The sequence below is a fragment of the Nannospalax galili genome, unplaced genomic scaffold (assembly GCF_000622305.1).
Source record: "Nannospalax galili isolate Female #2095 unplaced genomic scaffold, S.galili_v1.0 scaffold679, whole genome shotgun sequence".
Lineage (NCBI taxonomy): Eukaryota > Metazoa > Chordata > Mammalia > Rodentia > Spalacidae > Nannospalax > Nannospalax galili.
The window spans coordinates 485,957-513,250 of NW_008343462.1; the positions used below are offsets into that span (position 1 = coordinate 485,957).

Sequence of the window (27,294 nt, forward strand, 5' to 3'; positions counted from 1 at the left end):
GCCTGAGGGAGTGGCTAGGGACCCACAGCTGATCAGCCTGTGAGGACTGAGGTGGGGTGGGAGTGGGGACAGAATCTACGTTTTCATCTTCCGACGTCTGTTTTTGTTTTGAGACAGCGTCTTTTATAGCTCAGGCCAGCTTCAAACTTGCTAGGTACCCAAGGATGACCTTGAACTTCTGACCTCCTTGCAGCCACCTGCTGGAATTACAGGTGTTTGTCATCAGGCCCAGTTTATTCAGTGTTAGGGATCAAACCCAGAACTTTGTGCATGTTAAGCAAGTACTTGCTACCTGACCCATATCCCTAGATCCCTCTTCTTTTTAAAAATAGTGACTTCACCAGCACCTCAATCAGCTGATTAGTCAGAAATCAGTAAGTTTGCAAAACAAAGTGAAAATCCAAATGAGGGGCTGGAGAGATGGCTCAGAGGTTATGAGCACTTGTTCTTCCAGAGGACCCGAGTTTGATGGCTCCCAGGCAACTCATCACCACCTGTAACTCAGAAAGCTCCAGGGGATCTGATGCCCTCTTCTGGCTTCTACAGGTATACACACACACACACACACACACACACACACACACACACACACGACAGCTACCCATACACATAAAATTTTTAAATAATAATAAATGAAATCTAATGAGTGCAAGTGACAGAGGTAAAAATCTTGTGTGTAGGAGGAGGAGGGGTTGCTTGGTTTGGGTTTGTTGATATAGAGTCTCATTGTGTAGTCATGGCTGGCTTCAAAATCACGAGGTAGACCAGGATAGCCTCAAACAATTCTGCCTCACCCTGTCTCAAAAACATAATTTTAAAAAGTTAAAAAGCAATTTGAGTATTGAAGTCTGCATTAGGCTAGATTTTCTAAATTTCAAAACCAATAGAATGTATATATGTTTAATAAATGGGGATTTATCAAATTGGTTTACACAGTAGGTACCAGGGAGTTCAATGGTGGTCATCTGCGTGATGGAGGGGCTGGGACCGGCTCAGTCTGTGAAGCTAGATGCCTCAGCAGTCCCAATCTAAGACAGAAGGTCTGGAAGATTCCTGGAAAGCAGCTGGTATTCAGTCCATGCTGGGAGCTGGAGTTTGATGTTGGTGGAGGATGTCAGGGTAGCAACAATACACTCATTCAGGAGGAAACGGAGGCAGGCAGGTGACACTGCTCGCTGCTCAGACCTGTTAATGTCTAGGCCACCCTGTTGGAAGGTGTCACCCGCTCTCAGGGTGGATCTTCCCCTCAACTAATCTTTTCTGGAAACAGCTTCACAGACATTCCAAGCAGTGTGTTTCCTAGGTGATTCCAGATCCCATCAATTTGACAAGATTAGCAGTCACAAGATTACAGGCAAGCCACCACACCTGGCTGAAATCTTAACTTATATGCCGCCATTCCACGGGAACAGCATTGACAGGCTGGGAGACAAAAGTAGAGAGTTGATTGGATCCACAGGGTCCAGCTACAGAGGGAAAGGTAGTATAGGAAGCTGTCTGGGCACAGGCATTCTTAGGGGCTCCTTCACAGGAGGCATTGCTGTGTGGGCAGACAGGTAGTGCTGGGATGTCACAGTGCCCTGGAATAATTACAGCTGGGGTTTATCCTGGTTAACAGCCTGGCCTTGAGGCAATGGCAGCCTGGTTCTGAGTCAGAGATGGCTCAGCACGATCCCCCATCATAGACTGGCATTCATGTTTTGCAGCTAGGACCTGTTATGATCGACTCTTTGAAAGCATAATGGTCCTGCTGAGAGGCAGCAGGGCCCTTGCTCTGAGCCCAGTCTGTTCTGAGTCAAAACAGCTTTGTTCCGATGCTGGAAAGCTGGGCACAGCCATTCCTCTCAGAACAGCGTCCACAAACGCCTTCGTAATTTTCATCCACTGTTTCTTTTCTACCTGCCTCCTGGAATCCGAATGGAAACACGAAGTGCTCCCCAAGAGCGGACAGCATAGGCTGTACGACACCCCCACTTCAGGGTGTGCGAGGATGGAGCTGGGATACTAAACCAGGATTGATCTAAGTACCTAGCACCCACTGGTGAGCTGCCTAGCGCAGATCCCAGGCCTTGTCCTAAAGCCTACTGCTCCTTGGGGGGAAGAGAGTCGAAGACAGGTGGGTCCTCACCAAGTACTCGCTCCATCAACCACAGAACACGTTCAGAGACATGCATGGACAGACACCTGTGGGGACCTAGAGCCAGGCATGCGCAGACACCTGTGGAGGCGCACGTGCCCACAGGGATACATGCAGGAGTACTCAGGTGCATGGGCTGGCCTCGCTCTCGGGCCGAGGAGACTCTGCTGTATCCCGGGGCAAATGCTTGTCACCAGGCCACCTGCTGGGTCGTTCGGGCCAAGCTTCCTTAAAGAGGATGCGAACACCTTCCTCTCCATCCAGGAGCCAGAGCACGCGTGAGAGTAAACGGCCCCGCCCCTCGTCCCGCCCCTCCGCGCCCCTCATTGGTTGTGTCGAGGACTCCCCGCCCCCTGGCTCTTCTGGCCCCGCCCCTCCCCGCCTCCAGACCTGCCTCGGCGGTGGAGGCCGGGTCCTCCCCGGAGGAACGGCGGGCGCGGGGGCGGCCGGCATCCCCAGATGGACCGTCACGCCGGCCAATCCGCGTGCGCGTGCACCCCAGCAACTGCGGCGCACCAATGGCGAGCCCGGGCGGGGCGCGGCGCTGTCAGGCACCCGGGCTGCGATCCCCGCCGGTGGTGCTGGGACCGGCCGCCGTGTGCACCCCCGGCCGGCATGGGCGCGGTGGCCAGCCGGGCAGCATGAGCGCCCTGGGCAGCCCGGTGCGGGCCTACGACTTCCTGCTGAAGTTCCTGCTGGTGGGCGACAGCGACGTGGGCAAGGGCGAGATCCTGGCCAGCCTGCAGGACGGCGCGGCCGAGTCCCCCTACGGCCACCCGGCGGGTGAGGGGCGCGTGCGCAGCCTGGGGAGGCGCGGGGGCCCGGGGCGGGCGTCACGCGTGGAGCACCGGCTGCGGTGCGTGGGAACCGCAGGGCCAGACCCTTCCCGTGGCGCCGCGTTCTAGCGCGCAGGTCTCCGGGGGAGGGGATCTAAGTGACCCCGGCCAGAGGAACCGGGCAGCGCCGCAGGACCCTGGAGTGCCCCAGGGCAGGGAGCACTGTGTCCTCCGAGCTTGAGACTCTGTACCCCAAAGGAAGGGGGCTGCAGAAGATGACACCCAGAGCGAGGCAGAGCTGAGCAGGAGGTCCCGAGAAGTCATGTACAGACCCCTCCCCCTGACTGTGGCTGTGCGCCGACCTCTGAGTGTCTTTTGGTGTCCTTGTAGGGGCCTTAAGCCACCATCCTGTACGGATCGGGTCCTGAGGCCTGCCTTCTGTCCTCTGGGCCTACAGGTTGCTCCCTGCATCTCCAGCCCCCTGCAATGCCACAGGGGCAAGTTTTAAAAAGCTCTAAAACTGTGTTGTCCACAGTGCTGCCGTTGAACTCTGTGCAGTGACCAGTAACTCCCACCTGGACAGCACAGATTTAGACTTTTTCCCTTAGGGCAAAGTTCTGCTGGACAGCGCTTGCCCTGGGAGCAGAGCCTGTGTCCACAGCTGTGTCCTCAGGTCCTGGTGCTCACGGAAACACAGGGCTGGGTAGGACTAAGACACTCGGCAAGCGGAGCAAGGGTGTGTGATTCCACAGCAGAGGAGTGGTGTGGGCAGGGAGAAGGATGTGCAGGCATGTGGGCAGACTCTGCTGCCTGGGCTGAGCAAGGCTGGCTGTGCTGCTCTTGCTTTCCTTTGTGTCACAGGCAGAACTGAGGATTTAAATTCAAAAGATGCTTTCCACAAAACTGTGTGGACTTCGACCTGGCCTGAGAAATTGTGGAGAAGCCAGTGCCAAGGATGTGCCCCTTGTGGGCTTTTGATCTACAGCGTGTTTCCTGCAGGGGCAAAGAAAAGAGGGTTTGAGGAACAGACCGGGTGTGGTGGGTCACACCTGTATCCCAGCACTCAGGAGTCTGAGGGAGAAAGATGACCATGAGCTTGAGGCCAGCCTGGGCTACAGCCTGAGATCCTGTCTGGAAAAAGCTGTGAGGAAGGGAAGGGGAGAGAGTTCAGAGGAAGGAGGAAGGGCAGAAGGAGCTGGGGTCATTATTTTGTTAAAAGCAGCACGTTTCACAGTGAAATTCTCAATGCTCTGGCTTTGGAAGGTGAGGCATTTGCAGCTTCAAACACCTGCCCCATCCCCAAGCCCACTCTGCAATTCCCACAGCGCTGAGCTTTACGACACTCATTTCTGAATTGTAGCCATAATACCAAAGAGTGTCCAGTATTAGTGCACATTTAAATGGATTCAGTGCTCACCAAGCCTTTTCCCATAGCTGCTCCTGAGTCTTTATCGTGTTGTTCTCTCTTAACTGGCTGGTTTTTGTTACCAGTTGTTCCAGAAGGACCTAAAGCTTTCCTGAGTCACTTGCACCAATAATATTTGTCCATTGTCTATCTTTGGATGATGCCTTGGATGCATACAGCGTTCTCAGACAATACTGCTCTTTTACCTCAATGCCTGCTGACTTGTTCCACCGTCTCCTGGCATTGAGTGTTGCCAAGGTGAAGTTTCAAGTCAACTGGTTTCGTTTCCTATATAGGTGATTTGCCATTTCTTAATGAATTTCTGAGGAACATGTCTTAAGATTTATTTATTTCTATTTTAGGTGTATGAGTGTTTCGGCTTGCCAGTGTGTGTCTGCACCATATGCATGCTTGCAGAGCAGAGGCCAGAAGAGGGGGTGGGATCTCCTGGAACTGGAGTTACAGATGCTTGTGAGCCATCACATGGGTGCTGGGATTTCTGCAAGAGCAGCCAGTGCTCTTAACCACTGAGCCATCTCTCCAGCCCTCAAGAACTTTTTTGTCTTGTAGTTTCTTGCTTAACCAGACCATTATTCAGACTTCTGTTCCTTTTGTTTTAATTCCTTGTTTGCTGCTATGACAAATTACCACAAATTGTCTTCAAACAACAGAAATTTATTATCTCACAGTGCTGGGGTCTAGGAGTCCATACAGAGGCTGAGCTAAAGGCGAGTCGTGGGCAGGACATTGCTTCTACATGGAGCTCTAGGGAGAGTTTGCTTCTTGCCTTCCAGAATCTTCCTACCCTGGCCCCAGGCTCTCGGCCCCTTCCTTGATCTCAGAGCCACTGGTGGCCAGTTGGGTCTTCCTTACTTCCATTCATTCTGACATGGACTCTCTTCCTCCTAAAGGATGCTGTGACACCTGTGTCCACCTAGATAGTCTGGGACAGTATTTCTATCTGAAGGCTATCTACAAGCAACCTTAATTCCATGTGTGAGCTTCAATGATCTTTGCCATGTACTCTGACATGCTCACAGATTGTGAGCCTTGAATGTGGACATCACTGAGTCCTGCCTGCCCCTTTCTTAGTGTCCTGCCGTGTCTTCCCTACATTCACTTCTGTCCCCTTTAGTCATTTTGGCTTAGTGGCCTGCTTTCTCTGATTATCTGCCTTTCCTATTTGTTGGGAGTTTTGATTTTGGTAAATTGTTCCCAGCTGTTCCTACTTTAGCTGTTAATTCAGTAATGATGTTTTCATCTCCATTTTCCCCCTTGGTTATTTTTTCTGTTTTCAATTTTTTTTAAGTCCCATTAAAAAACTCTTCTTTGACTTCCTAGTTTACCATCTCGGTGTTTTTGTTAATGCTGCGTTGGGCAGTCAGAATGGACTTTGTTATGTTCTTTGGGTCCTTGGTCTTGTTTTCTTCCCATTTAACTTTAAAAACAAAACAGGGTTTCCTGTAGCCCCACCGAGCCTGGAATTTGCTATGTAGACCAGGCTGGCCTTGATCTCACAGAGATCTGCCTGCCTCTGCCTTCTGAGTGCTGGGAGTGAAGGCGTGCGCCACCCACCTGGCTTTTTTTTTCTTGGTCTTTTTTAGACAGGGTCTCCCTGTAGCCCCATCTGGCCTGGAACTCGCTATGTAGACCAGGCTGACCTTGAACTCACAGAGATCCGCCTGCCTCTGCCTCCCCAGTGCTGGGATTAAAGGCATGTACCACCATACCTGACTAGGCTGTTTATTCTTATGATGAGTAAAATCCCTGTGTGGTCATACTGTGGCTTGTTTATCTCGCTGGTCATAGGAATTTGGGTGGTTTCATTACTGATTATTGTGATTTATTCTGCTGTGCACATTTGTAGCACAGGTCTTTATCTCTTAGAAAATACCTGTATGTAGAATTGATCGCTAAGATTGAGACATGTTTGGGGCTGAGGGTATAGCTCAGCAGTACAGCCTGTGTTTAGCATATGTGTGGTAGTGCTTCAATCCCCAGAACCACACACACAATAACAGACATGCAAAACTCACATAGATTTAGCTTTTGTGCATACTCTTAAATGCGTTCCAATTTGTTCCTCTACCTGTAATTTCAAGGGCAGTGGTTTCTTTACCCTCACTAACAGTTGTGATTTCCTTTTGTCTTAGTGTAAGGGCTGGGAATGTAGCTCAGTTGGTACATGCATGAACATGCATGAAGCCCTGGATTCAATCCCCAGCACTGCATTAAAAAACTAGGTGTGGGGGCTGGAGAGATGGCTCAGCAGTTAAGAGCACTGGTTGCTCTTCCAGAGGACCTGGGTTGGGTTCCCAGCTCCCACATGGAGGCTAACAACTGTCTGTAACTCCTGCTCCAGGGGATCCAGCATCCTCTTCTGGCCTCCCAGGCACAGTATGCATTTGGCACACTTACATACTTGCAGGCAAAACACTCATATACATAAAAATAAATAAAATATTTTTTAAAACTAGGTGTGGTTGTAAACACCTGTAACTCCAGCATTTGGGAGGTTGGTTACCTCGAAAGTTCAAGGCTAGCCTGAGCTACATGAGACTCTGCCTTACCAAGACAAACCAAAAAAGTATATGTGTAGAATTTTTATTTTTCTGGTGACTAACGTATTTTTTATTTCCTAGTTGATAAAATATGCAGGTCTTTTGTCTATTTTTTTATTTAGAGTATTTTTAATGATTAGCAGGAGTGCTTAAAATACATTCTATGAGGCTGGAGAATGGCTCAGCGGTTAAGAGCACTGGCTGCTCTCACAGGACCTGGATTCGATTCCCAGCACCCACATGGTGCCTAACAACTATCCCTAACTCCAGTTCCAGGGTATTCAATGTCCTCTTCTGTCCTCTGTAGCTTTGCACACATAGGTGTACTTACAAACATGCAAACAAAACATCCACACACATAAAGAGAAATAAAAATTACATTCTGAATTGTGTTGGGTAAGTGCCCTGTGCATAGTGACACTCATCTGGGCATTACCTTGTAAATTCTTTAGCAATGATTTTGGACAAACAGAAGATCTTAATTTTAATTTTTTTATTGATTTTTTTATATGTATGAGTGTTTTGTCTGCATGTATGTAAGTGCCTGCCAAGGCCAGAATAGGGCATAGGGTCCCCTAGAACCGGAGTCATGGATGGTTGTTAGCTGCTATGTGGGTGCTGGGGATTGAACCTGGGTCCTCTAGAAGAACAACCAGTGCTCTTAACCACTGAGCCATCTCTCCAGCCTCAGAATACCTTAATTTTAATGTAATCCAAATTACCAATATCTGTGGTTGGAGCTGGGTTCTGTGTAACTTTTCATGCTGCCAGATAGTGAAAATACTCCCTTCTAAAAGCTTCTTTTGTTTACCTTTGCTGCTGCTAGCTGCCTTCCAGCTGGAATATGGTATGAGGTAGAGTCACCACACTTTGTTTTGGAGCTGGAGAGACCTCTTCCTTTCCCTGGGCTACCTGCACCTTTGTTTCTTAGCACTGGGCTACCATCTGGGTTTGAGCAGTTGGTCAGTGTGTCTAGCCAGCTTCCCATTACTGTAACAATATCGGAGATATGCACTTCTTCAAGAGAAAAGGTTTATTTGGCTCGTAGTTTTGGAGGCTCAGTTCATAGCTGCCTGGTTGCTTTGGGCCTGTGGCGAGGCAGCATATCATGGTGGGAGTGTATGGAGGAGCAAGCCCCTCACCTCCACCCAGGCCGTCTTTCTTCTCATCCACATCCACCATTGGTTTCTCCCACCCCAGCTGACGGCCTTCCTTTACCTGACTGAGGAGTTTTCTGCATGTTGTGCATTTCGTTAACAGTGGGCAGGGAGGTGGATTAAACAGGCCCTGAAAACTGCATCTGTTGCTTCCCAAGTGCTCCCAGCATAACCGACAAGCCATGTTCTCTGACTCCTTCCCCTCCTGGCTGCATCTCCAGCTTCTTTTCTTCAGGAAAACCCCACTGCCCTCCCCTGTTTAACTTCCACCAAGAGGTAATCTTCACTCCCATTTAATGAGAGTGTGAAGCAGTCATTTCAGGAGACAAGCAGCATCAAGAGGCCCCGAGAGAATGAATAACGGCCCAGTGTGTGGAGGAGCCTGGATGTGGATGGGGAGGCTGGTTCCGGGGCTGTGCTGGATCAGCACCACCTTCAGAAGTCTCTCTAAGAACAGCGTTCAGAGACATTTCCAGAGAGATGGCTTTTCTCCCCTACAAGGAACATGGAGGCTTCTTCAGGCAGTAACCCAGTTGCCTTTTTCCCTGTGACAGATGCTCCCCCATAGCTGTGTGCACATGTTCCCCACACCTTTCTATTCTGCAGGCGACCGTACATTTGCTGATTTATACAGCTACCCTGTCGGTTTCCCCTGGCAACCCCTTTAAGACTAAAAATGTGATGTATAAAGTCATCATTTCCCAGCGTGAACTCAGAGTTCTAGCCTGAGCCACTCCCTCTGGGGAAGCTAACTAACTAAGCAGGGGCTTACTTCCTGCTGTTTTACAGGCTATGGAACCACACAGTAACACATTTAAGATGTAATTTAAAAAACCACATTCACGAATGTTTCTCTGTGTTTGAAAATAATAAAGCTGCATTTGCATCAGATTTTTGTGGTATCAGGGACTGAACCTAGAGCCTCCTGAGTGATGGGCAGTGCTCAAATGCAGCCCTTTTAAAACTTTTGATCTTTTGAAAAATATCTTACCGGGCGTGGTGGTGCCTTTAAGCCTTTAATCCCAGCACTCGGGAGGCAGAGGCAGGTGGATCTTATGAGTTCAAGGCCGGCCTGGTCTACATAGTGAGTTCCAGGACATCTGGGGCTACAGGGAGACCCTGTCTCAAAAAAGACAAAAAAAAATTATTTTATGTGTATGAGTGTTATGCCTATATGTAAGTGCACCTGTGCATGCAATACCCCTGGAGGCCAGAAGAAGGCATCGGGTCCCGTGGAACTGGAGTCAGAATCTGCCATGTGGGTGCTGGGAACCGAACCTGGTTCCTCTGCAAGAGCAGCCAGTACTCTTAACCACTGAGTCATCTTTCCAACGCCCATTTAAAAATTTTAAATTTTATTAGTGTGTGTGTGTGTGTGTGTGTGTGAGAGAGAGAGAGAGAGAGAGAGAGAGTGGTTGCACACTTTTTGATCAGAGGACAACTTGCAAGGAGCCAATCCTCTCCTTCCACCATGTAACCCCAGGGATCAAACTCAGGACATCAGTCTTGGTGGCAGGAACCTCTCTCTACCCACCGAGCCATCACTCCAGCCCCAAAACAATTACAAAAATACAGTTATTGATTCTTTGAGAATTTCATGCCTTGTAGTCTGATCACATCCAGACTCCCTCCCTCATCTCCACCCCACCATTCCCCCGCCTCTGTCTTCATGTCCTCTATTATTTTTCCTTTCCTTTGTTTTGTTTTGTTTTTCCACACAGGATTTCCCTGTAGCTCTCTACGTAGACCAGGCTGACCTCAATCTCACAGATATCTGCCTGCCTTTGCCTCTAGCATGCTGGAATTAAAGATGTGTGCCACCATGCCTGGCTATTTTACTTTTTAAAAAAGCCTATGCGGTCTAATTTGTGTTCTCCAAATGCTTTTGGGTGTGGGTCAATCCCTTGGAGTCTGGTCAATCTACCAGGCATCACACTCTAAACAAAATTGACTCTTCCTCTCCCAGAAGCTATCAGTTGCCAATAGATTCTCAGCTAGGGCCAGGGCTTCTTGCCCACTTCCCCGACCCACGATGGGTTTTTGTTTGCTTGTACTTGCACAACTCTTGTGCATGATGTCACAAGTGCTGTGGGTTCTTATTTGCAACTGCCCTGTTGTGCCCAGAAAGAAAGACAGTTCTCTTACATTCATCCACCTCCTCTGGCTCTTACAGTCTTTCTGCCCTGTCTTCCACAACAGTCCCTGAGCCTTGGGAGGAGAGGGTGTGATATAGGCATTTCATTTAGGGTCGAGCACTCTGCAGTCTCTTATTCTCTGCACCAATCGGTTACGGGTCTCTGCGTTAATTGGCGTCTGCTTTAAGAAGCTTCTCTGATGAGAGTTGAGAGATGCACTGATATGTCTGGCAGAGCGGCGCAACTCGAGCAGGCTTGAGAGTTGGGACAGTGACCCCAAAACAATTTTTCAAAGGGTTCATATGGAGAGGTGGCTGGAGAGGTGGCTCAGCGGTTAAGAGGCCTTGCTGCTCTTGCAGAGGACCCAGTTCAGTTCCCAGTACTCACATCAAGTAGTTCACAACAAGCTGTAACTCCAGTTCCAGGGGGTCTGATACCTTTTTCTGGCTTCCATGGGCTTCTACATGCACATGCTATACATAAAATCATGTAAGCACACACACATAAAAATAAATACAGGGCTGGAGAGACAGCTCAGCAGCTAAGAGCACTGGCTGTTCTTACAGTAGACCCGGGTTCAATTTCCAGTACCCACATGGAGGCTAACAACTGTCTGCAAACTCCAGTTCCAGAGAATTCAACGCCCACTTCTGACCTCCATGGGCTTTGCATGACATGGGTGCACTTACATACATGCAGGCAATACATTCATATACATAAAATAAAAATAATAAAAAATATATAAATAAACAAATACAGTTTTTTAAAGTCTGAGGACATGGCTGTTGGTAGAGTGCTCGCCTAGCATACCTGAAGTCCTAGGTTCAGTCCTCAGTTCTGCATATACTGGACATAGGGGTACACCCCATCATCCCAGAATTCAGAAGGTAGAAGGAGGAGGATCGAAGTTCAAGGTCTGGTGCTGGAGAGATGGCTCAGCAGTTAAGAACAATTACTGCCCTTCCAGAGGACCTGAGCTCAGTTCCCAGCAACCACATCAGGTGCTCACAATCACCTGCAACTCCAGACCCTGAGGGATCCAATGCCCTTGACCTCTACCTGATTTGGGTACTGGGAACTGAACTCTGGTCCTCTGCAAGAGCAGTACATACTCTTAATTGCTGAGCCATCTCTCCAGGCTCTTCCTAACATTTTAAAAAGATTTATTTGTTTTCATTTTATGTGTATGAATGTTTTCCCTGCATGTATGTATGTGCACCACCTGCATACCTGGTGCCCATGGAGGTCATTAGAAGGCATCAGATTCCATGGAACGGGAGTTACAGATGGTTGTGAACTGCCATGGAGTGCTAGGAACTAAACTTGGGTCTTGGAAGGGCAGCAAATACCATCTCTCCAGCTCCAACACTTTTAAAGATTTATTTTTGTTATTTTTTAATTATGGATATATGTGTGTGTATCTGCACATGCATGTGAGCGCAGTGCCCCCAGAGATAGAAGAGTGTGTTGGATCTCCTGGACCTGGAGTTACACGCAATTGGGAGTCCCTAACATGGTGCTAAGAACTGAACTCGGCTCCTCTGGAAGGACAGGAAGTTCTCATCTGCTGGGCTGTCTCTCCAACATTTAAAAAAAATGTACCATGTATTTTTGTGTGCACACAGGAGTGTGTCATGGCATGTGTGTTGAGGTCAAAGGACAACTCGTGGTTCTTCTTCACTCTGTAGATTCTAGGGATCAAACTCAGGTCATCACTCTTGGTAGCCCACACTTTAACCCACTGAGCCATCTTACCTTACCTTAGCATACTTTTTCTTTCATTAACGAATTTGGCTGTGTGATTTGTTTAACTGGACCAGGCTATCCTAGAATTCACTATGCAGACCGGGCCTGGCCTCAAATTCACAGAGATCCACCTGCCTCTGCCTCCAGGGTACTGGGATTAAAGGCACATACTACCACACTCAGCTCAGATCTTAAAACAATTTTTCCATTACTAAAATGTTATTGAAAACTTGACATCAAAATAAGAGATCATTATGAAATGCCTTATAAAATTAAAGGTAATTAAGTGGTCTTGGTAGAGTAAGTGAACTTAAGGCTTTCTATGAGAAAGCACAAATTCAGGAAGTTGTATAGATGGTGTTGCTGTTCTGTAAATGAACAGTCTTCTGTAAATCTGGCTTCTTTCCTGTAGGCTGGCACAGCACTGTGGAACCACCTACACGGGAAGTGACCTACACAGGAAGTCGTGTGGCAACCTGGACATTTCACATCCATGAAATAAGAATTTAGACTTTGAGCCGGGTGTGGTGGCACACGCCTTTAATCCCAGCACTCGGGAGGCAGAGGCAGGCGGATCTCTGTGAGTTCTGTCTGCATAGTGAGTTCCAGGACAGCTGGAGCTACAGGGAGACCCTGTGTCAAAAAGACCAAAAAAAAAAAAAAAAAGAATTTAGACTTTGAATTAGCCACTTCTTTTCTAAAATGTTTATTTATATGTGTGTGTGTTTGTCTATATGGGTGTATGACACATGTGTTTAAGTGTGCACTGAAGCCAGAAGAGGGTGTCAAAGTAATGGAGCTGAAGTAATAGGCAGTTACAAACTGCCTGATATGGAGGCTAGGAACTGAACTTGGGTCCTCCGGAAGAGCAAGAAACACTAATATCACTGAGCCACCGCTCCAGCCCCATCTGACTGGTTTTTTGTTGTTGTTGTTGTTTTGTGTGTTTTCTTTTTCTCTTCCAAGGACAGATGTAGTAAAACTGTAGTCAAATGCATGGTGATTACTTTGCCAGCATGGCTGCTCCAGGTTGATCTTAAACTTTTAACATATTCTGTGATTGAGAATCTGACACACCAATGCACCGTTGTGTCTTGGACCCTTTGCTAATTGGGAAACTGCCATACGATTTTTCAAAGAGTGACAGTGATCGACTTCTTGCACCATCCGGAGCCCAGGTGGGGAGATGCTCCCCTCTGTGTTAGTGCCAGAGCTCGACAGCCAGACCAAAAGCCACGGCACTGTGTGTGGACTTAGGAGGGTATACCTAATGCTAGCTTCCAGTGGTCCTGTCTTAGAGAGAGAGCCTCATAAAGTTGTGGGTGAAGAATGACCTAGGCCCTCACCAATGCTCCTGAGATTTCTCAGCTAAAAGGGGACGCAAGCTGTTGCTACTGTGTGGGCTGTATGCCAATTTCCTGCCGCTAATGGCTAATTACCTCCTCCAAACATGACATTTGAATCCACAGTGTTATTTATATTGTGACTCCTGGTAGGATTGACATTTTGTTTGAGTCCAAATAAAAGCAAAATAAGTTTAAGATCCATATTAAACTGTAATTGGTCCTGCCATGTAGACTATTAATTATTAATACAAAAGATTATGTACCTCAACATGCGTTGAGTACCGTGAAGAATATACAGTTCTCTCTTGGATTAATAATATCTGTCCACAGATGAACTCTATTTTTTCCAGTCAGAATGCTATGTGTATTTGGGAGCGAGGTTACTGCCTCACTGTGGGGGGAGGGAGTTGGCAGAGTCAGTTTAGCACGGTGCAAAACCCAGCACCATCAGACTTGGGGGTCGATTAGCTGCTGTGGAAGAACCTGCAAGTGAGGGTTCTCAATGCCTCATCCTGGGAGATTGTCCCTGGAGTCTTAGGAAGGAGTGGTGGTGCTGAAGCAGAGGGAGGCTTCCTGAGCTGTTGGACAAGTGACATAGACTGGGTCTTATAATAGAAGCAATGATTCTCTCCCAGAGCTAGAGGCAGAGTCTGGAATTAGGTGTCATCTGGCCTTGTTCCCTCTGAAGCCTGGAGAAGAGGACCCTTCCTTACCAGCCCACTTCTGTGGTACCGGAAATCCTCAGTTCCTTGGTACAAGGCAGTCTCTGCTTGTGCTGTCCGATGGCCTTCCTCCCTGTGTGTTAATGTCTCCACATCTCATCCTCATAAGGATGTCAGGCACAGAAATTCATTATGACTTCATCTTGGTTACATTTGAAAAGACCCTATTTCCTATTTCTGAATACAGCCCTATTCTGAAATTCTAAGTGGACATGAATAGTGGGGCGACACTATTCAATTCAACACATGTGGTGACACTCCTAAGATGGATATTATCCTCCTCCTTTTAAAAAATATTTTATTGAGCCAGGCGTGGTGGTGAACGCCTTTAATCCCAGCACCCGGGAGGCAGAGGCAGGTGGAGCTATGGGAGTAGTTCAAGGCCAGTGTGGTCTACACAGTGAGTTCCAGGCCAGCTGGGGCTACAAGGAGACCCTGTCTCAAAAAGACAAAAAAAAATTTATTATTTTTATTTTATGTGTACGTGTGTATTGCCCACATGTGTGTAAGTGTACCTGTGCTGTGGAATGCTCAAAGAGAACAGAAGAGGGCTTTGGATCCCCTGGAACTGGAGTTATGAACTGTTGTTAGCCACCTGTGGGTCTGGGATTTGAACCCCTGGAACTAGAGTTACAGATGGTTTTTAACCACCATGTGGATGTTGGAAACCGAACCCAGGTCCTCTGGAAGAACAGCATGTGCCTTTAACCACTGAGCCATCTCCCCAGCCCCAGTCCCCCACATTTTTAGGAGACAGGGTCTCTCTTACTAGATATGTATCTAGTAAGATACACATCTTACTAGACTGGCTGTAGACTTGCTATGTAGCCAAGGATGACCTTGAACTTCTGATCATCTTGCCTCCCCCTCTTTAGTGCTAGAGTTATAAATACGTACAACTATGCATGGTTCATGCAGTACTGGGCATCAAAACCAGGGCTTTCTACATGCTAGGGAAAATACTCTACCAGTTAAGCTACATCCCCAGCCCAGTGTTAACCTTGTAATGAAAACGGAACTGGGAACTCAGGACCCACCCCACACCCTTCTTGCAGTTTTAACACTTTGCCCATGTTCGCCTCTGTGGCTGGGGCCTTATCGAGAGACCCCTCCCAGCCCCCAGGACCTCCTCTGAAGCAAGCCTTGTGCTTAGGGCCCTTGCCACTGGAGTGTCCTGCTGGGTTCTCATGGGTCACCCCAGTCTGCTGTTTTGACTGTCTTATTCAATCAGTGTTTGTCAGCCAATTTTCTCAAGCCACATTTTCTAACTTGCAAACAAGGAAAGAAAAATAAACATGAAAGTAATTTTTATCTACTGTCTAATATCCTTTTATTGCTAATAATTGACATTATTCCCTACTCACTCTCCCTCACTACTTTACAGGAAATTCAAATTATACATAGATACACAATCACATGTATGCATTTAAACACATACTGTTAATTACAGTTATAGAGTTGCCTTGAAAAAATGGAGAATAGTGCCAAAAATGAACAAGAAATTCTCCTAAAGGAATATGACAGGTTACATCAGCTTTATACAAATAATGTTAAAATGACATCTGCTATGGCATTACGATGTGGAGAGGGGACCACACACAGAGAGAAAGAAACTCAGCAGAACGGCACAGTGGTTGTCTGTGGGTGATTTCACTGTTTTCAAAATACTGCTTGATTTAGAGAAGAAACTTGCCATGTAGACCAAGCTGGCCTCAAAAATCAGGATCCTCCTGCTACAGCCCCCCAAGTACTGCATTGTGGGTATGCACCACAGCATTGGTATTCATATTCATTCTGTTTTTACCTCCAGAAGAGACTAGGGGCCAGGAGCAGCTGCCTCTGGGGACTCTTCCCCCACAAATGTCTGGACAGACACTTGCTGGGCAGATACTTGTGAATACATGCAAAGAGTTGGAATAAGCATGGACATTGACTTTGCAGTCTGTTCTCCAGCACGACTAAGCCCTCAGAGCCCCTCTATCCCTCCCCTAGTCAGTAGAAGTGGGGGTGCTGCTGAATATGGGGGCTCAGGGCCTAGATGGGGACATGTTAGGAGAGATCATCATGACCTGCTCTCCTGGCTGTGGTAGATACTGGGAGAGACCCAGGCATGAGGTCCCCATGCACAGTCACCTCAGCTCTGAGAGCTGGTATCTGGCTGGCCATGATGCTAGATGAGGCCTAGCTCGAGTCCTTGCTATGGTTTGGATCTAAAATGTCCCCAAAGGGCATATGTTAAAGGCTTGTTTGCCAGCTGATGGACTTCCGGAGGTGATTGGATTATGAGAGACTAGACTTCATCCATGGATTGATTAGTCCCCAATGGGTTCACTACTTGATGCATTATTAGAAGGTGGTGGAGACTAGGCACTGGACCTAGTTGAAGGGAGTGGGTTTGGGGCTTGCCCCCGGGGACTACAGACTGTCCTTGGCCCCTTCCTCTCTCTGCTCCTTGGCTGCCACAAGGTGAGCAATTCTCTCTACCACCTTGCTGTACTGTCTCACCTTAGGCCCAAACTAAGGAGTCAGCTGACTTCAGAGCCTCTGCAACCCAGAACCAGGATAAGTCTTCTCTACGCTAAGCTCCTTTTCTCAGGGCTTTTCCCAGTGATCAAAAGTGGCCCACTGTGAGCTACCAACTCTGTGTCTGAGCAGGATGGCTTGGCCCACACTTAGCTGCCTTCTTCTCTTTGGTCCACAGAATCATGGCCACAAATTCGGCACCTGGCCTCAGGATGAGCACAGTTCCAATGGGCCAGTAGCATACCAACCATGGAGGTGGCACTGGGCTCTGGCAGGTCTATGCCTTGCAGAGATGCCTCCCCTGGGATGATCTCTCCTAGGCCTCCCTGGAACACACAGCTCCTAGCCCATTGGGGTCAGTGGCTCACACGCACCAGGAGAGCTGTTCCTTCTGCTTGTTGGAAGACCAGTTCCTTTGTGTTTTCCAGGTATCAGGCAAAGCTGACCCTCATGTGTCCAGCCACCTGCCCTTCCTAATCTCAGGTCTCATTTTCTTTGAAGTTCAGTGTCTTGACATCAGGATCCTCTAAAGTCAGAGCCTGGAATCTTCCAGGCTAATGGGAAAGGTGGCTCCCTGCCCAGGCCATCCCATAGTGTCTCCTAGAGCAGACAAGTACTACGCTGCCCGCAGGCAGGCTAATGGGAAAGGTGGCTCCCTGCCCAGGCCATCCCATAGTGTCTCCTAGAGCAGACAAGTACTACGCTGCCCGCAGGCTGAGTGCAGCCACAGATAGCACCAGCGCCTCCTTCACCTCCTGCAAGCTTGGTTCCAATGAGGCCCTGTCTTTCCTGTTGCACACATAATGCATGTTCTGTCCAGCAACTGCTGTTCCAAAAATGGATCTCAGGAAGAGCATGGGACTCCCAAGACACGTACTAACCACAGTGGGTGTTTACGTATATTTAGAACAGGATGCTCTGAAAATAGAGCTTGGGTTCCATCAGCACACTTGCTTGATGAGCTGATGTAAGTGCAGTGTGCTGGGGTGGCAGAAGGCCAGGCCTGCTCTTTATGATATAGGAAAAAAACACCCCAGACATTTTCAATGAGAGGCGACCAGTCAGAGAACCATCTTAGACTGACCTTGTTGAAGTGGCACTTAGTCATTTAGTACATTGACGATGTTGTACAACCATCACCAGTACCTGCTTCCAGAACATTCTTCTCGCTCCCAAAAGGAAATCCTGTACCCACCATCAGCTGCCTCCCCTTACCCCTGGAAACTCCTAATCTGCCTCCTTGTATTTTAGTTCAACCTGACACATTTCTCAGAAGTCAGGTGCTAAGAAATAAACATCTTGTAAATTACCTTTAATCAATATTTGCACCATAAGTGATCTTTTTGTATGACGGGGCACATTCCTGTCAGCTCGCTCCCAAAAATAGAATGAAGCAGCTGGTGGAGCATCAAGATAGATTACTAAACCATGTCTCCTGGTGCTGTGTGCCGAGAACAGCTTGGTGTTCAAGTTTCCTCTTTTTGTATGTGAGGTATTTTTGAAGGTTAAAATGATCTCTCTTTTAATAGCCATGTTATTCCAACTCACTCAATGAACATTCTGCCAGGCTTTGTTCTAGAAGCTTCCTTGTATTTATATCATATTCTTTTTTGTGGTTACATTTATTGACTCTGTGTATGTGTGTGTGTGTGTGTTTCATGTTCCATAGCATGGACATGGAGGACAGCTTGCAAGAGTCAGTTCTCTCCACGATGTGAGTCCTGGGGATTGAACTCAGGTCTTAAGGCTTGACAGCAACCACCTTTACCCACTGAGCCATCTCATTGGCCCATTTTTATCATGTTCTGATAAGTCAAGTGCAGTGGACTTGAATCATCCTTTGATCCTAACATTCAGAGTACTAATGTCAGAAGTGTTAGTTTCCCACGGGTCAAAATATAACAAAGAAAAAGAAATGAAAAGACACCAAATAAGAAGCTGACCTCAAGAAAACACTGGAGAGACTAAAGCAAACCTTATTTAAGAAAATAAGTTTATGAAAGATGGCATGGTGGCGCACGCCTTTAATCCCGGCACTTGGGAGGCAGAGGCAGGTAGATCTCTGTGAGTTCAAGACCAACCTGGTCTACATAGCGAGTTCCAGGACAGTTGGGGCTACAGAGAGACCCTGTCTTAAAAAGACCAAAAAAAAAAAAAAAGTATGTGTATGAGCTGGACGTGGTAGCACATGCCTTTAATCCCAGCACTTGGGAGGCAGAGGCAGGCGGAGCTTTGTGAGTTCAAGGCCAGCCTGGTCTACATAGTAAATTCCAGGACAGCTGGGGCTACAGGGAGACCCTGTCTCAAAACAAACAAACAAACAAACAAACAAAAGTTAATGAAAGATTCTTGCTTCCTGTGAACTTGAACCTAGCTGCATGAGGCTCTGGCTCCCAGTGTCCGTGTGCTGCATGGCCATACTATAGAGGTTTGGTTTTTATTTTAGAGAGAGAGAAATGTTTGAAAGGGGGCTGGTGGCTGCTCTCAGGGCCTGACCTCCAGGCTCTATGGAGGACCTGGCAGTGGGCTGCAGATCCTGGTCAAGTGCAGGGTCTAGACAGACACAGCAGGGCAGGGGCACCATGTAGGCATTGGGGTCCTCAAGGAGGCAAATGCCCTAAGCAGAGGGGTCACAGGGTCCCTAGAAATCCAGAATGCATGCATGGTTGACCCAGGGAATGGCTGGTGTATCAGCCGTGGAAGGCAGGCACTCGAAGGCAGGGTCAACATAGTACCAGGCCAGTTGGGGCTATAGGGGGACCCTGTCTCAAAAATACCAAAAATACCAAATAACAAAAACCAAAAAACCAAGTAACATTAATTTTAAAATTAGAAAGCTGTCAGGGCCATGGACGTGATGATAGGCCCAAGGCAGGGACCCCCATCAGAGCACAGCAGAGCACAGGGGATAATGAGCAGCCTGGAAGGGACGTGACTCCATGCTGGTGCTGTAGCGACGAGGCCACCAAGGCTCAGTATCTTGTTGAGTGGGACCTGGGAGCTGAGCTGTGTTCCGCAGACATGGCTATACCACAGGCAAGGCCTTGGAGGTGTTGTGGCATGTGTGTCCCATGAAGTGCTGCATTCCAGCCAAGAAAACTAACCCAGGAGGAGTTGAAGAAGCTACAGGTGTCAGGTCTGTGCTCACCTGTGCCCAAAGGGGCCTCATAGTCCTACAGCAGGGTCTATAGCCCTGGTGTGTTCAGCCCATTGCTTGCCTGGCTTGGGTGACCACCTATTGAGCGGGAGCAGGGTGAAGTTTTTACCTCCTACCTGTAGCAGACTGAATGTGCCCCTCAAATTCATATGTTGAAGTCATTGTGGTGTTAGGATGTGGGGGAGGTTAGGTAATGGGGTGAAGTCTCACAGATGGGTTATGACAGAGCTCAGAGAGCCCCCTGGCCTCTGTACCTTGAGGACCCAAGGAGACTGCTTTGCCAGGAGCCAGGAATCTACACTTCCCAGACATCAGGTCTGCTGACTTTTCATCTTAGACTCCAAGCTCCAGGATTGAGATAAATAAATCCCAGTGGTTTAGAAGCAGCATTGTTTACAGCATTTTGGTTAAGAGGAGCTCCAACAACAGGCTGAGTGTAGTGGTACATGCCTTTAATCCCGGCATTCTGGAGGCAGAGGAAGGCTAGCCTGATCTACATGTCAAGTTTCAGGCCAGCCAGGGCTTAATAGACCAAAAAGCAGGGGGTGGGGGGTAGCCCCAGCAGTCTTGAGAAACCACCTTACCTCACTCACCCTGCTCCAAATCGTCAATTACAGGGTAAGAGGAGTGGGGTGGGGAGGGTAGAACAAATGGCACCTGGAGTGGGGCCAGAGTGGACTTTGGAGAAAGGTCAAATCATTGCCCTGAAGGAAGTGAAAACTCTGCGGGGACATGGACCAAGACCTTGTTGGTCAGGACACAGATGCTGGGTCAGCCAGGCACAGTCCTTAGGGGTCTGGGTCAGCCTGCTGACCCTTCTGCTTTGAGAACTGATCGTTTAGAAGGAGGTTATTCAGTCAAGATGCTCTGAAAAAGGAAGTCTGAGTCTAATTAAATCATTATTGCTATTTTAAGTTCTTAATCACCTTGGGACATAGAGGTCAGACTTTGGGACTCTTCAAGTGCATCTTCTGTGCTTTGAAGATCTCCTCATATCAGACAGAACATTTATGGTGAACAAAAAGATGAACCCAAAAGTAGTTTAAGCAGAGGGGAGCTTACCACCTCAGGTACACAGCAAGTGGGGCCAGGTGGTGTGTCAAGAGTGGCTGGATCAGTGCCTGGTCAGTGCGGTCAGGCTTTTCGGTTGCTCTTCCTTCCCAGGTCTCCTTCCTGGCCAGGCCCCTGTGTTAGGCTACTTTTTGGGTTTGTTCTTTCCCACCTAGAGAAGAAACTGGCCCCAGGACCTCAAGAGTCCCTCTTCCCAGCTGTGCCAAGTTGACAACTGAAGCCGTCCAGTACAATTGATCCCTTGTCAACTTGACACACAATCACATCTCTGCTAGACCAGAGCCTTTCCATTTCTTGTCCCCCAAATCTCATGTTAATATTAATATCACAAAATAAGACATAGTACAATTTTTAAAAGTCCCATAATCCTCAAAAATGTCAATACTTTAAAAGTTCAACATCTCAGCCAGGCATGGTGGTGCACGGCTTTAATCCCAGCACTCAGGAGGCAGAAGCAGCTGGATGTCTGTGAGTTCAGGGCCAACCTGGTCTACATAGTGAGTTCCAGGACAGCTGGGGTTACAGGGAGACTCTGTCTCAAAAAGACCAAAAGAAAAAAGTTCAATGTCTAGTGGGGGAGAGAGATGACTTAGTGGTTAAGAGCACTAAGTTCCAGATTCAATTCCCAGTACCCACATGACAGCTAACAACCCTCTATAACTCCAGTTCCAGGGGATCTGATGCCCTCTTCTGACCTCCATGGGCACTACACAACATGGGTGCACTTACTTACATGCAGGTAATACACTCATACACACAAAATAAATAAATTAAATAAATAAAATATTTTTTTAAGTTCAGGGACTGGAGAGATGACTAAGCAGTTAAGACCATTGGCTGTTCTTGCAGAGGACCCAGGTTCAAATCCCAGCACCCACATGGCAGCTAACAACCTTCTGTAACTCCAGTTCCAGGGGATCCAATGCCCTCTTCGATCCTTCGTGGGCATTTGCACGACATGGGTGCGCTTGCATGCAACACATACATACACATAAAAATAAAGCAAAAACTTAAAAGTAAACAAAATTAAAAGTTCAATGTCTCTTTAAAATAATCCAAAGACTCTAAATGTGGGCTCCTGTAAAATAAAAAAGACAAAAAAAGATTGAAAAATTAAAAATAAATTAAATGCTTCTTACTCCAAGAGGGAAGAACCAGGGCACAATTCACCAAAGCAAAACCAAAATCAAACACTGTAATTAGCACAGTATCTGATGTCAGGTACTCGCTCACGATCTTCTAGACCCCAAAAGGCCTGGACAGCTCTGCTTCTCTGTGGTCCACAGCATACACAGCTTGTCTGGTAGGCTCAGGCCGGCCAGCCCCACTGCATACCTGCTGCTGCCCTTGGTGGACATACAACAGACCTAGGCTTCCCAATACCGTGGGGTTTCCTTTACAACCGAGGCTGCACCTCCATCAATGGCCTCTCCTGGCCTTGAATGGCACCAAGCTTCAGGTTCTCTCCACGACCCCTTCAGTTCTGCAGCTTTCATGCCCCCCAAACCAGTAACACGTGGGAGACTTCTTACACATCACCAAGTTCTGCTTCTAGCTTGAGATGCAGCCTTGGCTCCCTCTGGACCACAGCTTTTGTGTACTGACCCTGAGCTTCTACTTCCCAGAAGAGTTCACTTCAGTGATGCTGATCTCTTGGTAGTCACAGCTGATTTTTCAGCCCCAGCTGACCAGTGTCCATTGTCCCAGTAAGGCACAAAAATGTTTCACATCCATAGATTCTTCATTCAAAATATCACACAAGTGGCCCAGGTAGTCTTTGAGGGACTCAAACCTTCCTTTGAAACTCTCAAGCCAGGCCTCTATGCTCACGTTTCTCTAAACAGTCTTATCTTCCAAGGTCCCACAACACCCCTATTAAGCTCTGAGTGTGCAGTGACTTTTCCATTCCAAAGTTCCAAATGCTTCCAGTCTTCCCAAAAAACAGCACAGTCAAGTGAATCACAGCAGTACCCCACTTCTGGTACCAACTTCTGTCCCAGTTTGCTTTCTGTTGCTGTGATAAAACACTCTGACCAAAGCCACCTTGGGGAGGAAATGGTTTATTTGGCTTGTACATCCTGATCACAGTTCATCACTGGGGAAAATCAGGGCAAGAACACAGGGCAGAAACCTGGAGGCAGGGACTGAAACAGAGACCATGGAGGAATGCTGCTTACTGGCTTGCTCCGTCTGGACTGTGCTCAGCCTGCTTTTTCTTTTCTTTCTTTTTTTTTTTTTTTTGTCTTTTTGAGTCAGGGTCTCTCTGTAGTCCCAGCTGACCTGGAACTTACTATGTAGACCTGGCTGGCCTTGAACTCACAGAACTCCTCCACCTGCCTCTTCAGCATGCTTTCTTACACAAGCTAGGACTATCTGCCCAGGCATGGTACCACACGCCTTGGGCTTAGCCCTCCAACATCAATTAGCAGTTAAGAAAATGCCTCACATACATGCCCACAGATCAGTCCAATGGAGGTAATGCCTCAGTTGAAGATCCCCGCTTCCCAGGTATGTCCAGGTGACTACTGAAGCTATACAGCAGGACTTCTAAGCAGGGTGAATGTTGTCAGGCGTGCTGTCACATAAAGCAGTGATGAGGACTCTATCCCCTCTGTTCAACATCCATTTTCCAGCATTCTTAAATCACTGGTTTTCCCCTGTCCACTGTCTGCAGGATGGCTTGTCCATGCCGGAATAGAACCTCAGAAAGAACCAGCCCAATCAAAACAAGAAAGGTCTTGGAAACTGAAAACAAAATCTCAAAGGAGGAATAAAAGATAAAATTGAGAATTTGTGAGAAAAAGATACAGAAAACAGAAAAAAAAATGAAACAAAAAAAGAGACGCATAGGAAAATAAAATTGTGGAGAAAGTTCCCGGGGTTTAACATCTTAGTGACCATGCCTCAGAAGGAGAAAACAGATACAGAATTCAAGAAAGCTTCCCGAGTTGCACATGACACACGCCTGTAATCTAAGCACTTGGGAGGCAGAGGCAGGGGATCAGGAGTTCAGGATCATCCTTGACGACACAGCTTGAGGCCAGCCAGGGTGACATGAGACCTGTCTCAAAAAACAAAGACTCATAAACAGAACACATCTCAAAATAGAAAGATTTGTGTCCCATGATTGAAAGGACCTGATGAGCAGTCAGCATGACAAGCTTCCATCAAGGTACAAGCATGAGGTTGCCCAGTTGCCAGAGAGCCACTCTGCAGATGGCTGAGAGGGAAGAGGTTGTGTTTGAGGATGGGGAAGCAGTTTGACATCTGTCACCAGTAAAAACTCTGAAACAAAACAACGTACTTCTGGAAGAAAAGTACTCCCTGCTCACAAATGCCTGTAACTGTAGCTTGAGGAGATCCATGTTGCTTCTCTCACCTCTGCGTGCACCAAGACACACACACACACACACACACACACACACACACACACACATAAATATAAAATTTTTTTAAAGACCAAAAGTTTATATGTGAAGAAAAATAAATAGTGCACTATCGTGGGGTCATGAACACTTGTCTAGCTAAAATAGCAAGATAACTGCTCCAGGGGGACTGTGTGCATGCAGGTGCACAAGAAAAGAATCACAGCTGACGGCACAGAGAGAATTACGTGTCCACCAACATGGTGAGAAGTCCGTTACTGCTGCAAACTGGAAACTCGGAAATCAGGAACATAAGACTGTCACAGATTCGGAGGTACATAGCAAAATAATGACTAGTAAAGGTTTAAATGGGGCCAAGGCATGGTGGCCCACGCCTCTAATCACAGGAGGCTGAGGCAGGAGAGTTGTCACAGGTTTGAGACAGCCTGGGCTACACAATGAGACTGTCTCAACAAACAGAAAACAATTAGCTGGGTATGGTAATACACATCTGTAATCTAATCCCAACACTCAGGAGGTAGAGGCAAGAGGATCAGGAGTTCAAGGCCAACCTGGACTATATGACATACTGTCTCAGAAAGCACCCCCCCTTAAAAAAATGGGCAGTTAATGGCTGCTGGGAGGGAGGGGGAAGCAAAAAAAATGTTAAATGGGGAGTGGGATGTGGTGGGGGTGGGGATGGCTTGCCATGTTCCTACTCTGTCTCAGATGACCTGAGGCTTGAAACCAAAAAGCCATTACCTTGATTAAAACAAAAAACAAAGTTTTAAAACTCATATGTGGACCAGTGAGATGGTTCAGTGGGTCAAGGGGCTTGCTACCAGGCCTAATGATCTGAGTTCCATTCTTGGGACCACATGGTAGGAAGAGAGAACAGACTCTCTCAAGTTGATTTGTTTTTTTTTTTTGTCTTTTTGAAACAGGGTCTCCCTGTAGTCCCATCTGGCCTGGAACTCACTTTGTAGACCAGGCTGGCCTTGAACTCACAGAGATCTGCCTGCCTCTGCCTCCCAAGTGCTGGGACCACAGGCATGCGCCACCACACCCAGTGATTTAAATTGTCTTCGTTTTAAAAAATGTTTATTTTTATTTTTATATGTATAAGTGTTTTGTCTGCATGTATATAATTGCACCACATGCATGCAATGCTGTGGAGAGCAGAAGAGGATGTCAGATCCCCTGGAATTGGAGTTATAGATGGTTGTTAACTGCCACGTGGGTTCTGGGTCCTTTGCAAGAGCAGTCAGTGCTCTTAACCACTGAGTCATCTCTCCACACCCTCAAGTTGTTTTCTGACCTCTGTACTAGTGCCCCCCACAAATAAATGAATGTCCTAAAGTGGTGGTGCACGCCTTTAATCCCAGCACTTGGGAGGCAGAGGCAGGCGGATATTTGTGAGTTCGAGGCCAGCCTGGTCTACATAGTGAGTTCCAGGCCAGCTGGGGCTACAGGGAGACCCTGTCTCAAAAAGACCAAACAAAACAAAACAAAACAAAAATTGTGTTTAAAAGGCTTGGGGCTCAGCGGTTAAGAGCACTGACTGCTCTTGCAGAGGACCCGGGTTCGATTCCCAGCACCCGCATGGTGGCCACGAACCATCCTTAACCCCAGTTCCAGGGGAATCCAATACCCTCTCAGAAGAGGCATTGCATGACATGGGTGCACTCACATACATGCAGGCAATACACTCATACACATAAAATAAAAATAATAAAATATTTTAAAAAAAGGCTCACCCCATGTTTGTTTGTTAAAGCACAGCCTAGTATCATTTAGTAACTGGAGCACATTCTGAAGATGCACCGCTAGCCAATTTCATCACTATGGGAACATCACACTGCTCACACAGTCTGCTATGATGTTTTGGATGAAACATCATATTGTTATGTGATGTGTGACTGAGCAAAAGGCTCCAGCCTAGGCAGGTTCAGTCTGCTCAAGGACTAACATGCAATGCCCTCTAGTCTGTGAAGGGTGGGCACTCCACCTCACTGTCTGGAGACAGCCAGGACAGAACCAAAAGAGCTATGTCCACATTCAAAGTGAGCTCAAGTGTGCTCATTCATTGCCTCCTGGAGAGTGTGAAAAGCTTTTAGCGTTCCAGGGGAAAGAAACATCTCCAAAGTTAACCCTGTTGCTGAAATGAATATATCCATCTTCTGCTTGTTGTGTGTGCCTCAGTGCTAATGACTGTAGAACACAGGTGGGTGACAGCCCTGAGCACGCCATGGATTCGGAGGTCTGTGAGGAGGTCACAGTGCTGGGCTGACAGAATTGCTCCTCTTGGGACCCAGGAGAGTATTTTTCTTTCCTCTAGATGCATAGGGAAGCCACTTCAGGACCTTTTGGTTTAAGAGAGATAGAGATGGGTAATGGGAGCTGTAGCCACTCACTGTGGGCATGAGAACAGCTGAAATTGCCCTGCAGCTTATCAGGCTAGGAAGGACAGACAGTTACAGAGGCAGACAGAAGTTGGGGGCCGGGTCAGGGAGTGTCCAGCACAGTTGTCAGGCCTGCCTGACTCTGCTGGTGGGTTAGGAGGTGCATACTCCTGACCCTGATGTCACGTTTACACTTCACTTTTGCTTCTCAGTCTCTTTCTTAAATTTTTAATTTTTATTTTATGTGTATGAGTGTTTCGCCTGCATTTATTTAAGTACCACATGCAAGAAGTGCCTACGGAAGCCCAAAGAGGACATCAGATCCCCCAGAACTGGAGCTAAGGATGGTTGTCAGCTGCCATGTGGTTGCTGGGAACCAAACCCAGCTCCTCTGCAACATGCTCTGAACCACTGAGCCGTCACTCCAGGCCTTGCCTTGAGTTTCTTAAAGAACAGCAGAAGCATTCCTCTTCTAGTCTGTTCTCTGTTGCTGTGATAGAACAGTGACCAAAGCCAACATGGGGGTGTGAATGAGTTTATTTGGCTTACACATCCAGATCACTGTTCATCCTTGAGGGAAGGCAGGGTAGGAACTCAGAGCAGAGATTTGGAGGCAGGAACTGAAGCACAGACCATGGAGGAATGCCACTTACTGGCCTGGTCCCCTGGCCTGTGCTCAGCCTGCTTTCATATACAACCCAGGACCACCTGCCCAGGGATGGTACCACCCAGAGTGGGCTGGACCCTTTCACATCACTCAACAATCAAGAAAATATTTCACACCCAGTGTG

The 27,294-nt window shown here is 47.6% G+C and overlaps 1 protein-coding gene across 2 annotated transcripts in view; it reads left to right on the top strand.

The window, feature by feature from the left end:
* The first annotated feature begins 2,683 nt into the window (after positions 1 to 2,683).
* Rab40b (RAB40B, member RAS oncogene family) overlaps positions 2,684 to 27,294 on the top strand; it is a 37,601-nt gene continuing 12,990 nt past the window's right edge. Inside the window, exon 1 of one of the 2 annotated variants that reach the window (XM_008839654.3) lies at positions 2,684 to 2,920. In XM_008839654.3, coding sequence (XP_008837876.1) covers positions 2,779 to 2,920 — 142 coding nt within the window. In that variant the 5' untranslated portion in view covers positions 2,684 to 2,778. The remainder of the gene's footprint in view (positions 2,921 to 27,294) is intronic. The other variant, XM_008839653.3, reaches the window with a different exon arrangement.